Below are 19,809 nucleotides of genomic sequence, written 5' to 3'. Positions count from 1 at the left end.
GTTGCATTTTATCAAGGAGGCTTTGAGGGTGTCCTTGAAACATTTCCTCTGCCCACCTTGGGCTTGTTTGCCTTGTAGGAGTTCTGAGTAGAGCACTTGCTTTGAGAGTCTTTGACTTGGGAGTCAAATACCCTACCTGTTGCTGGTCAATGCAACCGGCTCAGCAAAATAGCCTTTTCCTCTTTACCCCACGTCTCACTATTAGTGGGAAATCTGTCATTTCCTTGATAGGTAGCTCATCACTAGTAAATGCTGGACGTTGTAGTGGCATTCTCCAGCTCTTATACACCCGAACTTAAAGAAAATAAACTTTGACGTATGAGATGTGAATTAGACTGGAGAATGATACTTAAAGGGTGACAGTGGATAGGCAAGGGCAGACATTTAAATATCACATGGATGAACTACAACAATTGTACATCACTGTGTGGCGTAAGAATAAAATGGGGAAGGTGGCTCAACCGTGACTAACAAGAGAAATTAGGGAAAGTGTTAAATCCAAGGAAGAGGCATATAAATTGGCCAGAAAAAGCAGCAAACCTGAGGACTGGGAGAAATTTAGAATTCAGCAGAGGAGGACTAAGGGTTTAATTAGGAGGGGCAAAATAGAGTATGAGAGGGAAGCTGGCTGGAAACATAAAAACTGACTGCAAAAGCTTCTATAGATATGTGAAGAGAAAAAGATTAGTGAAGACAAACGTAGGTCCCTTGCAGTCAGAATCAGGGGAATTCATAATGGGGAACAAGGAAATGGCAGACCAATTGAACAAATACTTTGGTTCTGTCTTCACTAAGGAAGATACGAATAACCTCCCGAAAATACTAGGGGACCGAGGGTCTAGCGAGAAGGGGGAACTGAGGGAAATCCTTATTAGTCAGGAAATGATGTTAGGGAAATTGAAGGAACTGAAGGCCGATAAATCCCCAGGGCCCGATAGTCTGCATCCCAGAGTACTTAACGAAGTGGCCCTAGAAATAGTAGATGCATTCGTGGTCATTTTCCAACATTCCATGGACTCTGGTTCAATTCCTATGGATTGGAGGGTAGCTAATGTAACACCACTTTATAAAAAAGGAGGGAGAGAGAAAACAGGGAATTATAGACCGGTTAGCCTGACATCAGTAGTGGGGAAAATGCTGGAATCAATTATTAAAGATGTAATAGCAGCGCATTTGGAAAGCAGTGACAGGATAGGTCCAAGTCAGCATGGATTTATGAAAGGGAACTCATGCTTGTCAAATCTTCTAGAGTTTTTTGAGGATGTAACTAGTAGAGTGGATAAGGGAGAACCAGTGGATGTGGTGTATTTGGACTTTCAAAAGGCTTTTGACAAGCTCCCACACAAGAGATTAGTGTGCAAAATTAAGGCACATGGTATTGGGGGTAATGTACTGACGTGGATAGAGAACTGGTTGGCAGACAGGAAGCAAAGAGTGGGAGGCAGTGACTAGTGAGGTGCCGCAGGGTTCAGAGCTGGGACCCCAACTATTTACAATATACATTATTGATTTAGGCGAAGGAATTGAATGTAATATCTCCAAGTTTGCAGATGACACTAAGCTGGGTGGCAGTGCGAGCTGCAAGGAGGATGCTAGGAGGCTGCAGGGTGACTTGGACAGGTTAGGTGAATGGGCAAATGCATGGATAAGTGTGAGGTTATCCACTTTGGTGATAAAAACAGGAAGGCAGATTATTATCTGAATGGTGACAGATTAGTAAAAGGGGAGGCGCAATGAGACCTGGGTGTCATGGTACATCAGTCCTTGAAGGTAGGCATGCAGGTACAGCAGGCAGTAAAGAAAGCAAATAGCATGTTGGCCTTCATAGCGAAAGGATTTGAGTATAGGAGCAGGGAGGTCTTACTGCAGTTGTACAGGGCCTTGGTGAGACCACACCTTGAGTATTGTGTGCAGTTTTGGTCTCCTAATCTGAGGAAGGACATGCTTGCTATTGAAGGAGTGCAACGAAGGTTCACCAGACTGATTCCCGGGATGGCAGAACTGACATATGAAGAAAGACTGGATCGACTTGGCTTATATTCACTGGAATTTAGACGAATGAGAGGGGATCTCATAGAAACATATAAAATTCTGACGGGATTGGACAGGTTAGATGCAGGAAGAATGTTCCCGATGTTGGGGAAGTCGAGAACCAGGGGTCACAGTCTAAAGATAAGGGGTAAGCCATTTAGGACCGAGATGAGGAGAAATTCTTCACTCAGAGAATTGTGAACCTATGGAATTCTCTACCACAGAAAGTAGCTAAAGTGGGGTTACATTAGCTACCCTCCAATCCATAGGAACTGATCCAGACTCTATAGAATGTTGGAAAATGACCACCAATGCATCCACTATTTCTAGGGCCACTTCCTTAAGTACTCTGGGATGCAGACTATCAGGCCCTGGGAATTTATCGGCCTTCAATCCCATCAATTTCCCTAACACAATTTCCTTATTAATAAGGATTTCCTTCAGTGCTCCTTCTCACTAGACCCTCGGTCCCCTAGTATTTCCGAAAGGTTATTTGTGTCTTCCTTAGTGAAGACAGAACCAAAGTATTTGTTCAGTTGGTCTGCCATTTCTTTGTTCCCCATTATAAATTCACCTGATTCTGACTGCAAGGGACCTACGTTTGTCTTCACTAATCTTTTTCTCTTCACATATCTATAGAAGATTTTGCAGTCAGTCTTTATGTTCCCTGCAAGCTTCCTCTCATACTCTATTTTCCCCATCCTAATTAAACCCTTTGTCCTCCTCTGCTGAATTCTAAATTTCTCCCAGTCCTCAGGTTTGCTGCTTTTTCTAGCCAATTTGTATGTCACTTCCTTGGATTTAACACTATCCCTAATTTTCCTTGTTAGCCACGGTTGAGCCACCTTCCCCATTTTATTTTTTATCCCAGACAGGGATGTACAATTTTTGAAGTTCATCCATGTGATCTTTAAATGTCTGCCCTTGCCTATCCACTGTCAACCCTTTAAGTATCATTCTCCAGTCTATCCTAGCCAATTCGAAGTTACCTTTCTTTAAGTTCAGGACCCTAGTCTTTGAATTAACTGTGTCACTCTCCACCTTAATGAAGAATTCTACCATATTATGGTGCCTCTTCCCCAAGGGGCCTAACACAACAAGATTGCTAATTAATTATCTCTCATTACACAACACCCAGTCTAGGATGGCCAGCTCTCTAGTTGATTCCTCAAAATAATTGGTCTAGAAAACCATCCCTTATATATTCCAGGAAATTCTCCTCCACCGTATTGCTACCAGTTTGGTTAGCCCAATCTACATGTAGATTAAAGTCACCCATGATAACTGCTGTACCCTTATTGTACATATCCCTAATTTCCTGTTTGATGCTGTCCCCAACCTCACTACTACTGTACACAACTCCCACTAGCGTTGTCTGCCCTTTGGTGTTCCGCAGCTCTATCCATACAGATTCCACATCATCCAAGCTAATGTCCTTCTTTACTATTGCGTTAATCTCCTCTTTAACCAGCAACGCTACCCCACCTTCTTTTTCTTTCTGGTCTATCCTTCCTGAATATTGAATAACCCTGGATGTTGAGTTCCCAGCCTTGGTCAACCTGGAGCCATGTCTCTGTAATCCCTATTACATCATATCCGTTAACAGCTATCTGTGCAATTAATCCATCCACCTTATTACAAATGCTCCTCGCATGGAAACACAGTGGAAGCAAGTTATCGTCGTTCGAGGGACCGCCTATGATGGTGATGATGAGTAAATGCTGTAAAGGACAGCTGATGGGAATCAATGGATGGCAGCGGTTTGGGTCCCAGTGTTGGATTTTGGAGGGGTTCAAAAATAAGAGTGTCGTAAAGGAAAAAGAGGTTGGCAGGAAGGAGTAGGATTGGGTTAGATGTAAAAGTAAGATGAAAGAGATAACAACTTATATTTATATTGCACCTTTAACATAGTAAAACGTGCTTCTGAGAAGCGTTACCCAACAAAATTTGACAGAGGAACATAAGGCGATATTAGGACAGATGACCAAAAGTTTGGCCAAAGAGGTAGGTTTTAAGGAGCGTCTTAAAGGAGAAAAGAGAGGTAGCGAGGCAGTGAGGTTTAGGGAGGGAGTTCCAGAGCTGAGGGGCTTGGCAGCTGAAGGCACGGCCACCGATAGTGGAGCGATTAAAATTGGGGATGTTGAACAGGCCTGAATTAGGGGAGTGCAGACATCTCGGGGGGCTGTGTGGCTGGAGGAGATTGCTGAGATAGGGAGGGGCGAGGACCATGGAGGGATCTGGAAACAAGGAAGACAATGTTAAAATCGAAGCGTTGCTTAACCGAGAGCCAATGTAGGTCAACGAGCACAACGGATGATGGGAGAAATGGGAGAATTTAATCCTTGTAATTATTTTCTTTCCATCTGCAATCCGGTTTTAAACATATCCATGGATGGTCAGCTCCGAGATTTCTCTAATGCCCCATTTAGATTTTATTTCCGGTTTCTGTTTATCCTCAAAATGTATTGCATCAGTTATCTACATTGCACTGAATTAGAATTAAAGAATGCTACTGGAAAAGGCTGGTGCCAAAGAGAGAACTGCCTGTCCAGTCTGTCCTGCCTGTTTAAACACGAGTCAGCTGGTGGATTGCGGTGGCTGCATAGTTATAGATCAAAGGCCCAAGTTATAATTTTCTCTTTTACCTCAATCTTCCCTCCCCACTTTCTCACAGGTGCTGGCTCACAGAACACCAGCATGCAGGGACCTGCTTGAGGACCAGACCAGTGAGATGGTGTCTCTTTCTGTGCTGAAAGAGGATCTTGGACAGTAGCAAAGTGTGCACAATGCATCACTGGTCCCAAATGCACAAATCAGTGTGTCAGTCCCGACTGGTCCAAATACTAATTTATAAAGAAAGACTTGCATTTCTCTAGCGCCTTTCACGACCACTGGACGTCTCAAAGCGCTTTACAGCCAATTAAGTACTTTTGGAGTGTAGTCACGGTTGTAATGCGGGAAACGCAGCAGCCAATTCGCACACAAGCAAGGTCCCACACACAGCAATGTGATAATGACCAGATAATGTTCTTATGTTATGTTGATTGAGGGATAAATATTGGGCAAGGACACCAGCGATACCTCTTCTTCGAAATAGTGCCATGGGATCTTTTACGTCCACCTGAGAGAGCAGATGGGGCCCCGGTTTAACGTTTCATCCGAAAGACGGCACCTCGCAACAATGCAGCGCTCCCTCAGCGTTGCACTGGGAGTGTCAGCCTAGATTTTTGAGCTCAAGTCCGCGGCATGGGACTTGAACCCACAACCTTCTAATTCAGAGGCAAGAGTGCTACCCACTGAGCCACAGCTGACACCCTGTGTCATTTACTTCCATATCCACATCAATGTTGTTTATCTATAACTGCCAATTAAAAGAACTAAGGCCTGCAGTGCAGGACGTAAAGACCTTGCACACATAGTGCTATTGGCAGAATACTCCACCCATTGCTAGTTAGTGCAGCAGTCTCAGCAAAATACTGTAGCACCTATTCATTACCTCAGGACGTCCCAAAGTGCTTTACAACCAACTGAGTGCTATCAAAATGTAGTCACTGTTTTAATGTAGGAAACACAGCAGCCAACTTAAGATAAGCAAGGCGATAAATGGGCAGATTATCTGTTTTAGTGATGTTGGCTGAAGGATAAAAATTGGCCCCTGGACACCTCCCCTGCTCTTCTTCGAAATAGTGCCATGGGATCTTTTACATCCACCTCTGACAGTACTGCACTGGAGTGTCAGCCTACATTATGTACTCAAGTCTTTGCGTGGGACTTAAACCCACAACCTCTGCAGCGAGGTCATTACCCACTGAGCCACGGCTGATATATCAAGACATGGGAGAGATAAATCAAAAGGCTGTAACAGAGTATGAAGGCTGGTGGTGAGGTTTTTTTTGCATAATTCTGCAAATTAGTTCTCTTCAAAGTTTATGTCTAATTGCATTTTAAAGTTCCTATAGAATCTGATTCACCACCCTTTCAGGATGCATTCCAGATCATAACCCTCTGTGAGAAGACATTTCTCATTTCCCCTCTAGTTCTTTTACCAATTATTTTAAATCCATGATCTCTGGTTACCAAGCTTCTGATCTACAGAGCACTAGTGATACCCGCCCTTCCTATATGGCTCAGAGACATGGACTACGTACAGCAGACACTTCAAAACACTGGAGAAGTATCACCAGCGCTGCTTCCGCAAATTCATTGGCAGGATGGACACACCAACGTTGGTGTTCTCGCTCAGGCCAAAATCCCCAGCACCGAAGCACTGACCACGCTCGATCAGCTCCGTTGGGCAGGCCACATTGTTCGCATGCCCGACACGAGACTCTCAAAGCAAACGCTCTACATGGAGCTTCGACACTGCAAGCGAGCCCCAGGTGGGCAGAGGAAATGCTTCAAGGATACCCTCAAAGCCTCCTTGACAATGTGCAACATCCCCACCGACACCTGGGCCAAGACCGGCCAAAGTGGAGGAAGAGCATCCGGGAGGGCGCCGAGCACCTCGAGTCCCACCGCCGAGAGCATGCAGATAGCGTGCATCAACCCAGACTCCCCACCCACCCTTTCCTTCAACCACAGTCTGCCCCACCTGTGCCAGAGACTGTAGGTCGCCTCAGTCACCAGAGAACCCACTTTTAGAGTGGAAGCAAATCATCCTCGACTCCAAGGGACTGCCTATGATGACGATGAAAGTTTCTATGGAATCTGATTCACCACCCTTTCAGGGTGTATGCCAGATCATAATAACCCTGTGAGAAGAAATTTCCTCATTTCCCCTCTTGTTCTTTTGCCTAATTATTTTAAATCTATGACTTTTGGTTACCAACCCACTTGCCAGAGAGTAGTTTCTCCCTACTTGCTCTTTCAAAACCCCTCATAATTTTGATTAACTCTCTTAGATCTCCCCTTAACCTTCTCTGCTCCAAGGTTTTGCAACTGGAAGGCTGTATCCAGTGGGGTTCCTTCCTCAGGGCTCAGTGCTGAGTCCATTGCTTTTTGTGAGATAGATCAATGACTTGGACTTGAATGTTGGGGGTATGATTAAGAAATTTGTAGATGACAAAAACAGGCTGTGTGGTTGATAATGAAGAAGAAAGCTGTAGACTTCAGGAAGATATCAATCAACTGGTCAGGTGGGCAGAACACTGGCAAATGGAATTTAATCCGGAGAAGTGCGAGGTAATGCATTTGGGGAGGTCTAACAAGGCAAGGGATTGCACATTAAATGGTACGACACTGAAAAGTGTAGAGGAACAAAGGGACCTTGGAGTGCAGGTCCACAGATCCCTGAAGGTAGCAGGACAGGTAGATAACGTTGTTAAGGCGGCATATGGGATACTTGCCTTTATTAGTTGAGGCATGGAATACAGGAGCAGGGAGGTTATGCTTGAACTGTATAAAACATTGGTTAGGCCGCAGCTGGAGTACTGTGCGTTGTTCTGGTCACATTACAGGAAAGATGTGATTGCATTGGAAAGGGTGCAGAGGAGATTTACAAGAATGTTGCCCGGACTGGAGAATTTTGGAAAGATGCTGGGTCTGTTTTCTTTGGAACAGAGGAGGCTGAAGGGAGACCTGATTGAGGTGTGTAGAATTATGAGGGGCCTGGATAGAGTGGGTAAGATCTGTTTCCCTTGGCAGAGTGGTCAACAACCAGGGGACAAAGATTTAAAGTAATTAGGGAGGTTTAGAAGAGATACAAGGGGAAATTTCTTCACCCAGAGGGTAGTGGGGGTCTGGAACTCACTGCCTGAAAGGGTGGGAGAGGCAGAAACTCTCACCACAATAAAAAATACTTGGATGTGCACTTAAAGTACCATAACCTCCAGGGCTACGGACCAAGAGCTGGAGCGTGTGATTAGGCTGGATAGCTCTTGGTAGGCCGGCACGGACACGATGGGCCAAAATGGCCACCTTCCATGTTGTAAATTTCTATGAGAACAATCCTAGCTTCTCCAATCTCTCCTCAGGCTGTGCCCAGTTTTGGTCTCCTGACATGGGTGGGTGATAGAGGCTCTGGAAAGGGTGCAGTTGAGGGCCACTAGACAAATTCCAAGTCTAAAGCATCTTAGTTATCAAGATAGGTTAAAAGAATTGGGACTCTATACCTTAGAGCAGTGTAGACTTAGGGGGGATATGATTGAGGTTTATAAGATAATGAAGGGAATAGACTGTTCCAGCTGACCATTTATTTCAAATAGGTTAGGCAGGGCCAGGGGACACAAATTTAAGTTGTAAAATGTTAGACATCAGGAGGTGGTTCTTTTCAGAGAATAGTAGAGCTCTGGAACAAGCTGCCGTTTCATGTGGTGGATGCAGATTCACTGAATTCCTTCAAGCGAGAGCTGGATTTGTTTCTGGCTGCGGCGGAGATTAACTCTTACAGAAAGTCGGTACTACAGAGAATTTAATAGCCAGAGGGATCTCCTGGACTAGCTTTGATCGCCTAGATGAGTCGGAGAGGAATTTCCCAGATTTTCCCCCCCAAATTGGCCTGGTTTTATTTTGTTTTGCCTCTCCCAGATCACATGGTTTCGGGCGGGGTGGAGAGTGTATATGTTGTGATACACAAGGTATCTCAGTTGTGTGGGACAGGCTGGATGGACCACTTGGTCTTTACCTGTCTGTCATTGTTCATATGTTCAAAGAGCCAGCACTGACACGATGAGCTATATGGCCTCCTTTTGTACTGTATCATCATATGATTCCAACCTCTCAGGTTCTCCACTTCTTTGAAAACCCGGACAGAAAAAACGAGGTTTTTAAATTATTCACATCTTCACGCCTCCTAATCTTTTCTTCTTTATCCTGCTACCTCCACACATGATCTTCCATGAAAAGTGCATGTCTTTACATTAAAGGCACGACAAAAATGCAAAGCAGTGGAGGGAATGTCTCCAATGGTCTGCGACCTCATGCCCATCACCTGGCATCACTGCACACCAGTTATTCAAGATACCAGATTTTATGCACAGCCACCCTCCAGTGTCTGAGGGCCACGAATATGCCGTATCCAGGGACTACAACCGCTACATTGGCAAAGACATGCCGGTCCAGACCAACTTGAACAAGCTCCCACCAACCCGTCTCAAATCTAGGCGGCCATTTTAGACCACCGCTAAAACCCTTCAGCGATCTCCTCAGCCTTGATGACTGACGGCGAAATGCTTGAAAGAACTGCGATATACGGAATGGATTCCTTATCGAGGAGCCCATAGTACAACCTGAAGGATCAAACCTTCCTCGCAAACAGTGGACAACCATCAACCGTCTCAGAACCGGTCTCGGTCGATACTGCCACCTTCTCCATAGGTGGAAGATTAAAGCCTCCCCATCGTGTGACTGTGGAGCTCCTAATCAGACCCTGGAGCACATCATCGAGCACTGCCCTCAGAGGGAATTCACAGGCAGCCTACAAGATAACCACGCTGTTACACCGGAAGCTTTGGCCTGGATATTGACGTTTGATTCGCTTTGCTACTACCATACGAAACAAGTAGTATCTGACCAAGTGGTTGTTTGTTGTGAGGGAACGCAGACAGCGAGTGTTGTAGGTGTCAATACGCAAAAGTGCGGTTCTGTCCTCGCTTAGTATACGCACGCACGCAGACAGCAGGAATCACTGGATGGACTGCAACAAGACTAATCGTAGCTCGTCGACTGCCTCCAGTTTGAGCTCAGCGCAGCACAGGGAGCGAAGGTACCAGAGAAACTCAGCCCAACACACAGTGCAGTTACCCACAGCCATGGAAGGGACAGGGCACAGTTTCCCCCTCAACCTCGGCTTAACTGCTTCCCGTTCAGAGGGCGAAAAGAACTGCATTTCGATCAAATATTTTGATAAACTTAACATTTTATTAAATAAAATACATATTGGTGAAGAGCCAAAGAAAATCCTCAGACAGCTTTCCTCTCTAGGAGGATGTGGGAAAGAGACGGGAAAGAAAAAAGCTTGCTTGGTTCTCTACTCTATGGTCAGTGCGAACGGTTGAGAAATGTTTATCTTTATTATCTGTTGAAACGTTTGCAACTGGAGAAAGTTAAAGGACATTTTTTATAAAAAAAGGATTTGAGTTTACGGTAAAGTCCTTGCCACGAGAATCAACGCTCCTCCCTTGAAGATATTGGGAGGGGGAAAGAGAGGGTCAAGGGTGGTGTAATGCTGATGACACAGGACAGTGCGTCAGGGAGCAGCCAACAGTGCATACTGCAGAATGGAGCTGTGCTTTCCATTTAATGGCCGTACCTGAGGAAACAAAGAGAACAATTATTTTTCAGTCACATTAATGTGTGTTACTCACAGTCTCTCTACGTAAACATCTTAGCAACTCTTGATTACGCACCCTTAAAGTGGCACCTCAGAATTTGGTGGGTAAATCAGTGTGATACCGCAACATATAGAAATCAACGGGCTCGATCCTGGACCTGGGCTGAGGTAGCTGATCACAGCCAAACACTGGACCAGGAACAAAGGAACAGGAGAGGCCATACGGCCCCTCGAGTCTGCTCTGCCATTCAATGAGATCATGGCTGATCTGTGACCTAACTCCATATCCCCGCCTTTGTCCCATATCCCTTAATACCTTTGGTTAGCACAAATATTTCAATCTCAGATTTAAAATTAATTGATCTAGTATCAATTGCCGTCTATGGAAGAGAATTCCAAACTTCTCCCACCCTTTGTGTGTAGAAGTGTTTCCTAATTTCACTCCCGAAAGGTCTGGCTCTAATTTTTAGATTATGCCTCCTAGTCCTAGAATCCCCAACCAGCAGAAATACTTTCTCTTTATCTACCCTATCAGTTCTCATTAATATCTTGTAAACTTTGATCAGATCACCCCATAAACTTCTAAATTCTAGGGAATGCAACCTTAGATTGTGTATTCTCTCCTCATATCTTAACCGTTGAAGCCTGGGTATCACTCTGGTAAACCTACGCTGCAGTCCCTCCAAGGCCAATATATCCTCCCCAAGGTGTGGTGCCGAGAACTGCTCACAGTGCTCCAGGTGTGGTCTAGGGTTCTGTACAGCTGCAGCATAACTTCTACCCCCTTCTATTCTAATCCTCTAGATATAAAGGCCAGCATTCCATTAGCCTTCTTGATGAGTTTCTGTACCTGTCCGTGACATTTTACTGATCCGTGTACCTGGACCGCCAAGTCTCTTTGGACCTCCACTGTTTCACTTTTCACCATTTAGACAGTATCCTTTTTAGGTCCAAAGTGGATGACCTCACATTTACTTACAGTGCAATCCATTTGCCAGTTTTGCCCATTCACTTAATCTGCCGATATCCCTTTGTAATTTTATAAGAACATAAGAATTAGGAGCAGGAGTAGGCCATACGGCCCCTCGAGCCTGTTCCGCCATTCAATAAGATCATGGCTGATCTGATCATGGACTCAGCTCCACTTCCCCACCGGCTCCCCATGACCCCTTATCTTTTAAGAAACTGTCTATTTCTGTGTTAAATATATTCAATGACCCAGCTTCCACAGCTCTCTGAGGCAGCGAATTCCACAGATTTACAACCCTCTTAAGAAATTTCTCATCTCTGTTTTAAATGGTCGACCCCTTATTCTAAGATCATGCCCTCTAGTTCTAGTCTCCCCCATCAGTGGAAACATCCTCTCTGCATCCACCTCGTCAAGCCTCCCATATAATCTTATACATAAGATCACCTCGCATTCTTCTGAATTCCAATGAGTAGAGGCCCAACCTACTCAACCTTTCCTCATAAGTCAAACTCCTCAACCCCGGAATCAACCTAGTGAACCTTCTCTGAACTGCCTCCAAAGCAAGTATATCCTTTCGTAAATATGGAAACCAAAACTGCACGCAGTATTCCAGGTGTGGCCTCACCAGTACCTTATATAGCTGTAGCAAGACTTCCCTGCTTTTATACTCCATCCTCTTTGCAATTAAGGCCAAGATACCATTGGCCTTCCTGATCACTTGCTGTACCTGCATACTATTCTTTTGTGTATCATGCACAAGTACCCCCAGGTCTCGCTGTACTGCAGCACTTTGCAATCTTTCTCCATTTAAATAGTAGCTTGCTCTTTGATTTTTTTCTGCCAAAGTGCATGACCTCACATTTTCCAACATTATACTCCATCTGCCAAATTTTTGCCCACTCACTTAGCCTGTCTATGTCCTTTTGCAGATTTTTTTGAGTCCTCCTCACACATTGCATTCATCTACACGGCCTACAATGCCGCCTATCTGTGTGTTATCGGCAAATTTGGATATGTGGCTTTCTAGCTCATCATCTAAGGCTTTAATAAATAGTGAATAGTTGAGGCCACAACTATTCACATCCTGCCAATTAGAGTACCTGCCCATTATTCCTACTCTCTGCTAGTAAAAGGGACAATGAGAAAATGTGTTTCTGCTCATGATCACGGTCCAATGACCTCCGTTAGAAAGCATGTAACCGAGAACATGTAAACTTTTAAATATTTATTCATTCATGGGACGTGGGCGTCACTGGCAAGGCCAGCGTTTATTGCCATTCCTAATTGCCCTCGAGAAGGTGGTGGTGAGCTGCCATCTTGAACCGCTGCAGTCCGTGTGCTGACTTTGTCGTAGCGGTTTGGTGCAACTGAGTGTCTCGCTAGGCCATTTCAGAGGGGCAGTTATATTTGCTGTGTGTCTGGAGTCACATATAAGCCACTTCCGGCACTATAACTTGTAACCATAAGTGGGTTTCGAGATATTTAGCCAGTGGATCTCCTAAACCCATTGCCCGATGTACAGACTCTTAAACAGCAGCCCCCCAGAAAATAGCAAATATGCTTAAATTCCCTGACCATCTGAGCCTCTTTTTAAAAAAAAACTTACTTCTGGAATTCCCACTCCCTGTTGTCCAAAGGGCAAACTTGTCTGGTCTTCAGCCAACGTGAAATGCAGTGGAAATGGAAAGCATGCTGCACGAGGAGACAGGAGAGAGGGGCAGGGATTAAAGTATCACCAGCAAGTGGACACAGACGCACACACAGTAACTCCCTTCCTCAGCAGAGCTGGTTGTAACGTTGTCCCCCGGCTTCCAGATGCTGCGGTTAGATCAGAATCGGCAGGCTGGGGTCAGTCACCTGAGGGACGTCATGGACGGACATTTACACATAAAAGACCTGCATTTATATAGCGCCCTTCACGACCACCGGACGTCCCAAAGTACTTTACAGCCAATGAAGCACTTTTTGTAGCACTGTTGTAATGTGGGAAACGCGGCAGCCAATTTGTGCACAGCAAGCTCCCACAAACAGCAATGTGATAATGACTAGATAATCTGTTTTAGTGACGTTGGTTGAGGGATAAATATTGGCCAGGCCACCAGGGCTAACTCCCCTGCTCTTCTTCGAAGTACCATAGATCTTTTATGTCCACCTGAGAGACGGCACCTCCAACAGTGCAGCACTCCCTTAGCACTGCACTGGAGTATCAGCCTAGTTTTTTTTGTGCTTGTGTCCCTGGCGTGGGACTTGAACCCACAACCTTCTGACTCAGAGGAGAGTGCAACCCTCGAGCCAAAAAGATGTCCGTGTGTACAATATCAGCATTCTGTCAACGTGATTTATGGCCCAGATTCAACTTATCATGAAGGATATACATCCAGAGTGTAGATAAAGCAGCTTCCCCAACAATTAAAGCAGTCAGGAATTCATGTGGGTCCAGATTTAATTGTTGGACTTAGTGCTCAACCTATCAACTGGGCAAGGTACCAGACGACTGCGGGGGGGCTGTGGAACAGCAGTCCTCAAGAGGAAAGACATTTTTACAAGAGGCCGAGTAAGAGAATAATTAAACTCCCTGTTCATCCCCTACTCATTTATGAGCAGGCTCTCATGAAGTAAGAGATTTCACCACAGCCTTTAACTCACTATACGATGAAGAACTTGCATTTAAATAGCACCTTCATGAACTCAGGACATCACAGCCAAGTAATGCAGGGAAATGCAACAACCAAAAGGTGTACAGCAAGGTCCCACAAACAGCAATGACCTGATTATCTGTATTTGATGTTGCCTGCGAGATAAATATTGGCCAGGACCGCAGGAGAACCTCTGAATAGAGCCATGGGATCTTATACGCCCACTTGAGAGGGCAGATGGGACCTCAATTTATCGTCTCATTCGAAAGACTCCCTCGTACTGCACTGAAGTGCCAGCCTAGATTATGCACGTCAAACAATACTACAGTCACTTCCCACGGCCTTAACCTAGAGCGACGCAGATGCTGGATACTTACATTACACACACCCCAAGCGACAGTACATTCCTCAGACGTTGCCGAAGCCTGGTTTGCCTGACATTCTATACCTACAGATCAAAAAGCAACAACAGCACGTCACCCATCTTGTTTGCCACAATCCGAGGTTAAGTTCAATCAAACCAGGACACGTGAGAGTGCGGACAGTGGATGATGGAGCAGCTCTCTGCACGGAGCAGGTACAATCACCCACCTTGCTCAGTCTCTGCTCCCACTCACTGACTCAGAGACACGCCAAGCACCACCTGCAAAAGCTGCAGCTGTGTTATCACCAGGACTTCAGTGCCCTGTGAAAACTCCAGGCCATGTCTGTTTGATTTGTGCAAAACAGCCAGCGAGATATTTTTTTAATTTCTAAATTTGGGTGGTATCTGCCCAACTGTATAACAGTTCTCGGTGAAATATTGGTGGGTACAAGTCTATCACTGTAACACCAGGATGAAGTACTGGTGGGGACAGCTATCACTGTAACACCAGGATGAAGTACTGGTGGGGACAGCTATCACTATAACACCAGGATGAAGTAATGGTGGGGACAGCGATCATTGTAACACCAGGATGAAGTACTGGTGGGGACAGCTATCACATTAACACCAGGATGAAATACTGGTGGGGACAGCTATCACAGTAACACCAGGATGAAATACTAGTGGGGACAGCTATCACAGTAACACTGATGGCGATATGAGGAGTTATTTGATGTGATGAGCTGGCCATCACACAGTAAGTGCATTAAACAGTAAAGCACATTGGCTTATGTTTTCTCCTATTGTGTATCGAACCAATACACTGAAAAGTTCCTAGTGATACCACTGGCACCAGTAAAATTGAGGCACAAGCTTACTGCATCACGGTTAACCAAAATCGTTCATTTTGTAAAAAATTAATTCGATCAGCATACAAATCAATCAAGACAATTCACACAATGAGCTTCCTGGTTTGATTTGACCACAAATAAAACAGCACATTAATCATTTTGTCTTGTAATCCACATCTTGTATTAAAAGCACTTTTCCATTTACATTACACTGACTCCTAAATTTAAACATTTTTATTAATTCATTCACAGGACGTGGGCGTCGTTGGCAATGCCAGCATTTATTGCCCATCCCTAATTGCCCTTGAAAGGTGGTGGTGAGCCGCCGCCTTGAACCGCTGAATTCTTTCTGTGTGGTGAAGGTTACTGGTGAGCACGTGGCTCTTGATAACACCGTGGCAACATCTTCCATCACTTTGCTGATAATTGAGAGTAGGCCGATTGGATTTGTCCTGGTTTTTGTGGAAAGGACATACATGGACAATTTCCCACTTTGTCGGGTGGATGCCAGGATTTTTAACTGGCAAAGTCATGGTCACCGTTACTGAGACTAGTAATTTCCAGATTTATTTAATTAACGGAATTCTAATTCATAAACTGCCATCGTGGAATTTGAACACACAGCAGCGGATTACTAGTCCAGTAAGATAACTACTATGCTACCGTAACCATTTATGCCACATCTGAAACTCTGTTCAGCATGTGCATTCAGCATTTTTTTTTTTCACACTATACAAGAAATCCCTTAACAGGTTGCTGTAGTATAGTGGTTACGTTACCAGACTAGTAATCCAGAGGCCTGCATTAATAATCCAGCGAACACAAGTTCAAATCCCACCACGGCAATTTAAAAAGTTGAATTCAATAAAAGGAGACTAAGAACGGTCAGATTGGGGTTAAAAACCCATCTAGGAAAGGAAACCTGCCATCCTTTATTGCCCGGTCTGGTCTATGTCAAGTGCTATCTGAAGCAGCCAAGCAAGTTACTCAGTTACATCAAACAGAGGTCCAACCACCACCTTCTCAGGGCAATAAATGCCAGCCTTACAACGCCCACATCCTGAATTAAAAAGTGTAACACGCAGGCTGGATCTTTTTGGACAGGGACAATAAATTGCTTAGACTTGACTATAGAAGATTGAGGGGTGAGCAGACTGATGAGAGTAAAATGTCACAAGGAGTTAATAGATTCAGAAAAACAATTTCCTCTGGTGGGGGAATCCAGAACGAGGGGATATAATGTTAAATTAGAACCAGGCCATTTACCAGTGAAATCAAGGGTAGTGGGAATCTGGAATTCTCACCCGCAAAAGGCTGTGGATACTGGGACAATTGAAGCTTTCAAGACCGAGAACGGCAGATATTTGAAAATGAGTTTGATTCCAGTAACTGATTTGCAGACTCACGGATTCGTCCCTTTCCCCAAAAAGGTCAATTGGATTACTGGAATCTCATTTATGGGGTAAGGTGCGAAATAGTAAAAGAAAAAGACTTGCATTTATATAGCGCCTTTCACAGCCACCGGACGTCTCAAAGCACTTTACAGCCAATGGAGTGTCGACACTGTAGAAATGTAGGAAATGTAGCAGCCAAATTGCACACAGCAAGCTCCCACTAACAGCAATGTGACAATGACCGGTGTTTTAGTGATGTTGATTGAGGCATTGGCCAGGACACCGGGGATAACTCCCCTGCTCTTCTTCAAAATAGTGCCATGGGATCTTTTACATCCACCTGCAGACGGGGCCTCAGTTTAACGTCTCATCCGAAAGACGGCACCTCCCTCAGCACTGCACTGGAGTGTCAGCTTAGATTTTTTAATGTGCTCAAGTCCCTGGAGTGGGAACTGAACCCACAACCTTCTGACTCAGAGGCGAGTGTGCTGCCCACTGAGCCACAGCTGACACTAGATCCAAACATGAAACTAACTCAGCAGGGCACTGCAGCATATACTCCCAAAATTTCTTTTGGAATCCCTGCTTCCCTATAATATACAGATAGCACAGCAAGTACTCACACAGGTCCATGATGTGATTTCGGCAGATGGCACAGTTATCTACCACAATGTCCCAGGCCCACAGGGCGACTGCATTCCACTGCAAACAAAACACGGGGGTTAGAAACACACTTCAAACGGTAATCATGGGGTGATTAATTCAAGCTGAATACTCTATTCACATAAAATATCCATGAATGCAACAGTCCCAAGATGATGGTGGCGGCAATTTGGCCCATCTCAGCTGATCCACCCTGAAAGTCCCCTTGCTGTAGAGATTCCACTTCCACTACTCTAACTGGGAGACCAGTCCGAGTGTTGATCGCTGTGTGTGAAGAACTTTCTGATATCGGCCCAAAATTTACCTTTCATTTAGTTGTATTCTGTTTAATTGAGAATAATTTTTCCAGATTTCTCCATCTACCAAATTGTGGACCTCTACGAGCACCTCTCGGACGCCTCCTTCTGAGGCTGAAAAGCCTAGGTTTCTTCAGTTTTTACTTTCCTCATATCTCAGAGGCTCTTTTGTAGGAGAGAGTAGTCTTTAAAATGATGGAGTTTGATAGGGTAGAAGAGAGATGTTTCCACTTGTGGGGAGACCAAAACTAGGGGTCATAAATATAAGATAGTCACTAATAAATCCAATAAGGAATTCAGGTGAAACATCTTTACCCAGAGAGTAGTTAGCACGTGTAACTCGCTAGCTCATGGAGTAGTTGAGGTGAATAGAAAGACTTGCATTTATATAGTGCCTTTCACAACCTCAGGATGTCCTAAAGTGCTTTACAGCTAATGAAGTACTTTTAAAATGTAACATGTAGTCACTGATGTAATGTAGGAAACACAGCAGCCAATTGGTACTCAGCAAGCTCCCACAAATAGCAATGTGATAATGACCAGATAATCTATTTTAGTGATGTTGATTGAGGGCTAAATATTGATCAGAACACCGGGGACATCTCCCCTGCTCTTCTTCGAAATAGTGCCCTGGGATCTTTTATTGCCACCTAAAAGTAGACGAAGCCTCGGTTGAAGGTCTCATCCAAATGGTGGCACCTCCGACAGTGCAGCACTCCCTCAGCACTGCACCGGAGTATCAGCCTGGATTTTTGTGCTCAAACCTTTGGAGTGATTTACTCAAGCAAGATTGATACCCACTGAGCCGTGGCTGACTCTGGCATAGATGTATTTAAAATGGAGCTAGATAAGTACGCAAACAGGTCGAGATGAAGTAGGGTGGGAGGAGGCTGGCGTGGAGCATAAACACCGGCACGGACCTGTGGGGCCAAATGGCTGTACATTCTATGTAATGTAAATGTGTTGGAGAAAGACCAGGATTTAGTAAACTGCACATCATTTTAAAACAACTTGTATTTATATAGTGCCTTTAACGTAGTGCTATTTACAAACTAGATTAAAGACCTAGATGAAGGGACCTAGTAATGTATCCAAGTTTGCTGACGATACATAGCTAGGTGGGACAGTAAGCTGTGAGAAGACAGATAATCTGCAAAGTGATATAGATAGACTAAATGAATGGGCAGTAAGATGGCAGATGGAGTACAATGTAGGAAACTGAGAGTTATTCATTTTGGTAGGAAGAATAGAAAAACAGAGTATCTTATTCATTCCTATTTTTGGCGTGGAAGCAAGTTATCCTCGTTTCGAGGGACCGCTTATGATGATGATAACATAGTGAGACGTCCCAAGGCGCTTCACAGGAGTAGTGAGAGGAAAAAAAGGGGCAAATGGACCTTTTTGCAGGCTGCACACAATTCTACACAAAATGTCTGCTCTCAGGCTGCAGCTAAATGGAGGGAGTCCCACACTGAAAGCTGCTTCAAATACTGAGGGTGACAAATCCGCACCTGATCCTCTGGCCCACGGAGTCACTGTGAGAGGGGGCTGACCAGTGGCCTGAAGCCGCGGGGGGGGGCGGGGGTCTGGGTCCGACACCGGCCCCACCCCCAGGCTCCGGGAGCCCCAGGCCGGGCCCTCAGTCCCGGTGTCTCCGGCCTGTCCGCCCCCCCCCCCCCCGCTACTTTTGATTGGCTCCCGGCTGCGCGCCTCAAGCCGAGCGCTCCGTCCCAATTGGTCAATCGCCGCCGTCAATCAAACCGCCGACTTCCGGCGGCGTTTCTTTCCCACCTCAACCGCCGGATTTTAAAAATTAAATATGTATATTTTATTAAATGACTTCCAGTTTTTTAGTTTTTTTAAAAAACCAGCGGTCGGTGATGGGGGCGAGTTACCTTTTTCACTTCGAAGCGCTTCTTGCCGCTGCTATTGGTGGAGCTCGGAGTGTCCACATCCATCGCCGTCGCCATTTTGTCTGCTCCAAAGCCCGGCCGGCCTCCAGCCAATCAGCGATCAGCGGCTTGCGCATGGGTGTTTGTGGCGCGGAGGGGGCGGAGTGAGATCATAGCGCCCCGCCCCTGCTCGTCATAGTGTCCCACCCCTGCTCGTCATAGCGCCCGCCCCGCCCCGTCTTAGGCCCCGCCCCGCCCCGCCTTGGCATAACGCCCGCCCCTACCCGTCATACGCCCCTACCCGTCATACGCCCCTACCCGTCATAGGCCCCTCCCCGCCTCGGCATAGCGCCCCGCCCCGCCTCAGCATAGTGCCCCTCCCCCCCAACTCGTCATAACACCCCGCCCCTGTCTGTCACAGCGCCCCGCCCCTCCCTGTCACA

General features: G+C 45.5%; 1 protein-coding gene across 1 annotated transcript; it reads right to left on the bottom strand.

The window, feature by feature from the left end:
• Positions 1-9,868: 9,868 nt before the first annotated feature.
• Positions 9,869-19,493, bottom strand: rbx1 (ring-box 1, E3 ubiquitin protein ligase). Its single transcript, XM_070861640.1, has 5 exons — positions 19,370-19,493; positions 17,139-17,217; positions 14,284-14,354; positions 12,877-12,962; positions 9,869-10,279 (listed from the first exon to the last, which is right to left on the bottom strand). Exons 1-5 carry the CDS (start codon positions 19,442-19,444, stop codon positions 10,267-10,269), a joined length of 324 nt encoding a protein of 107 aa, XP_070717741.1. The 5' UTR covers positions 19,445-19,493; the 3' UTR covers positions 9,869-10,266.
• Between the last annotated feature and the right edge of the window lie 316 nt (positions 19,494-19,809).

This window comes from Pristiophorus japonicus, chromosome 19, assembly GCF_044704955.1.
Source record: "Pristiophorus japonicus isolate sPriJap1 chromosome 19, sPriJap1.hap1, whole genome shotgun sequence".
Taxonomy (NCBI): Eukaryota; Metazoa; Chordata; class Chondrichthyes; family Pristiophoridae; genus Pristiophorus; species Pristiophorus japonicus.
The sequence above is the reverse complement of the archived record's forward strand: the minus strand, read 5'-3'. Positions and strand labels throughout refer to the sequence as shown.

What these genes read in the sequence shown, in the direction of transcription:
- rbx1 (XM_070861640.1), bottom strand. Translation starts at nt 19,444, where the DNA reads ATGGCGACGGCGATGGATGTGGACACTCCGAGCTCCACCAATAGCAGC. An exon ending in AGCGCTTCGAAGTGAAAAAG is followed by an intron (nt 17,218 to 19,369) that starts GTAACTCGCCCC and finishes TTTTGTTTGCAG; the next exon opens with TGGAATGCAGTCGCCCTGTG. An exon ending in TCGCTTGGGGTGTGTGTAAT is followed by an intron (nt 12,963 to 14,283) that starts GTAAGTATCCAG and finishes CTCCTCGTGCAG; the next exon opens with CATGCTTTCCATTTCCACTG.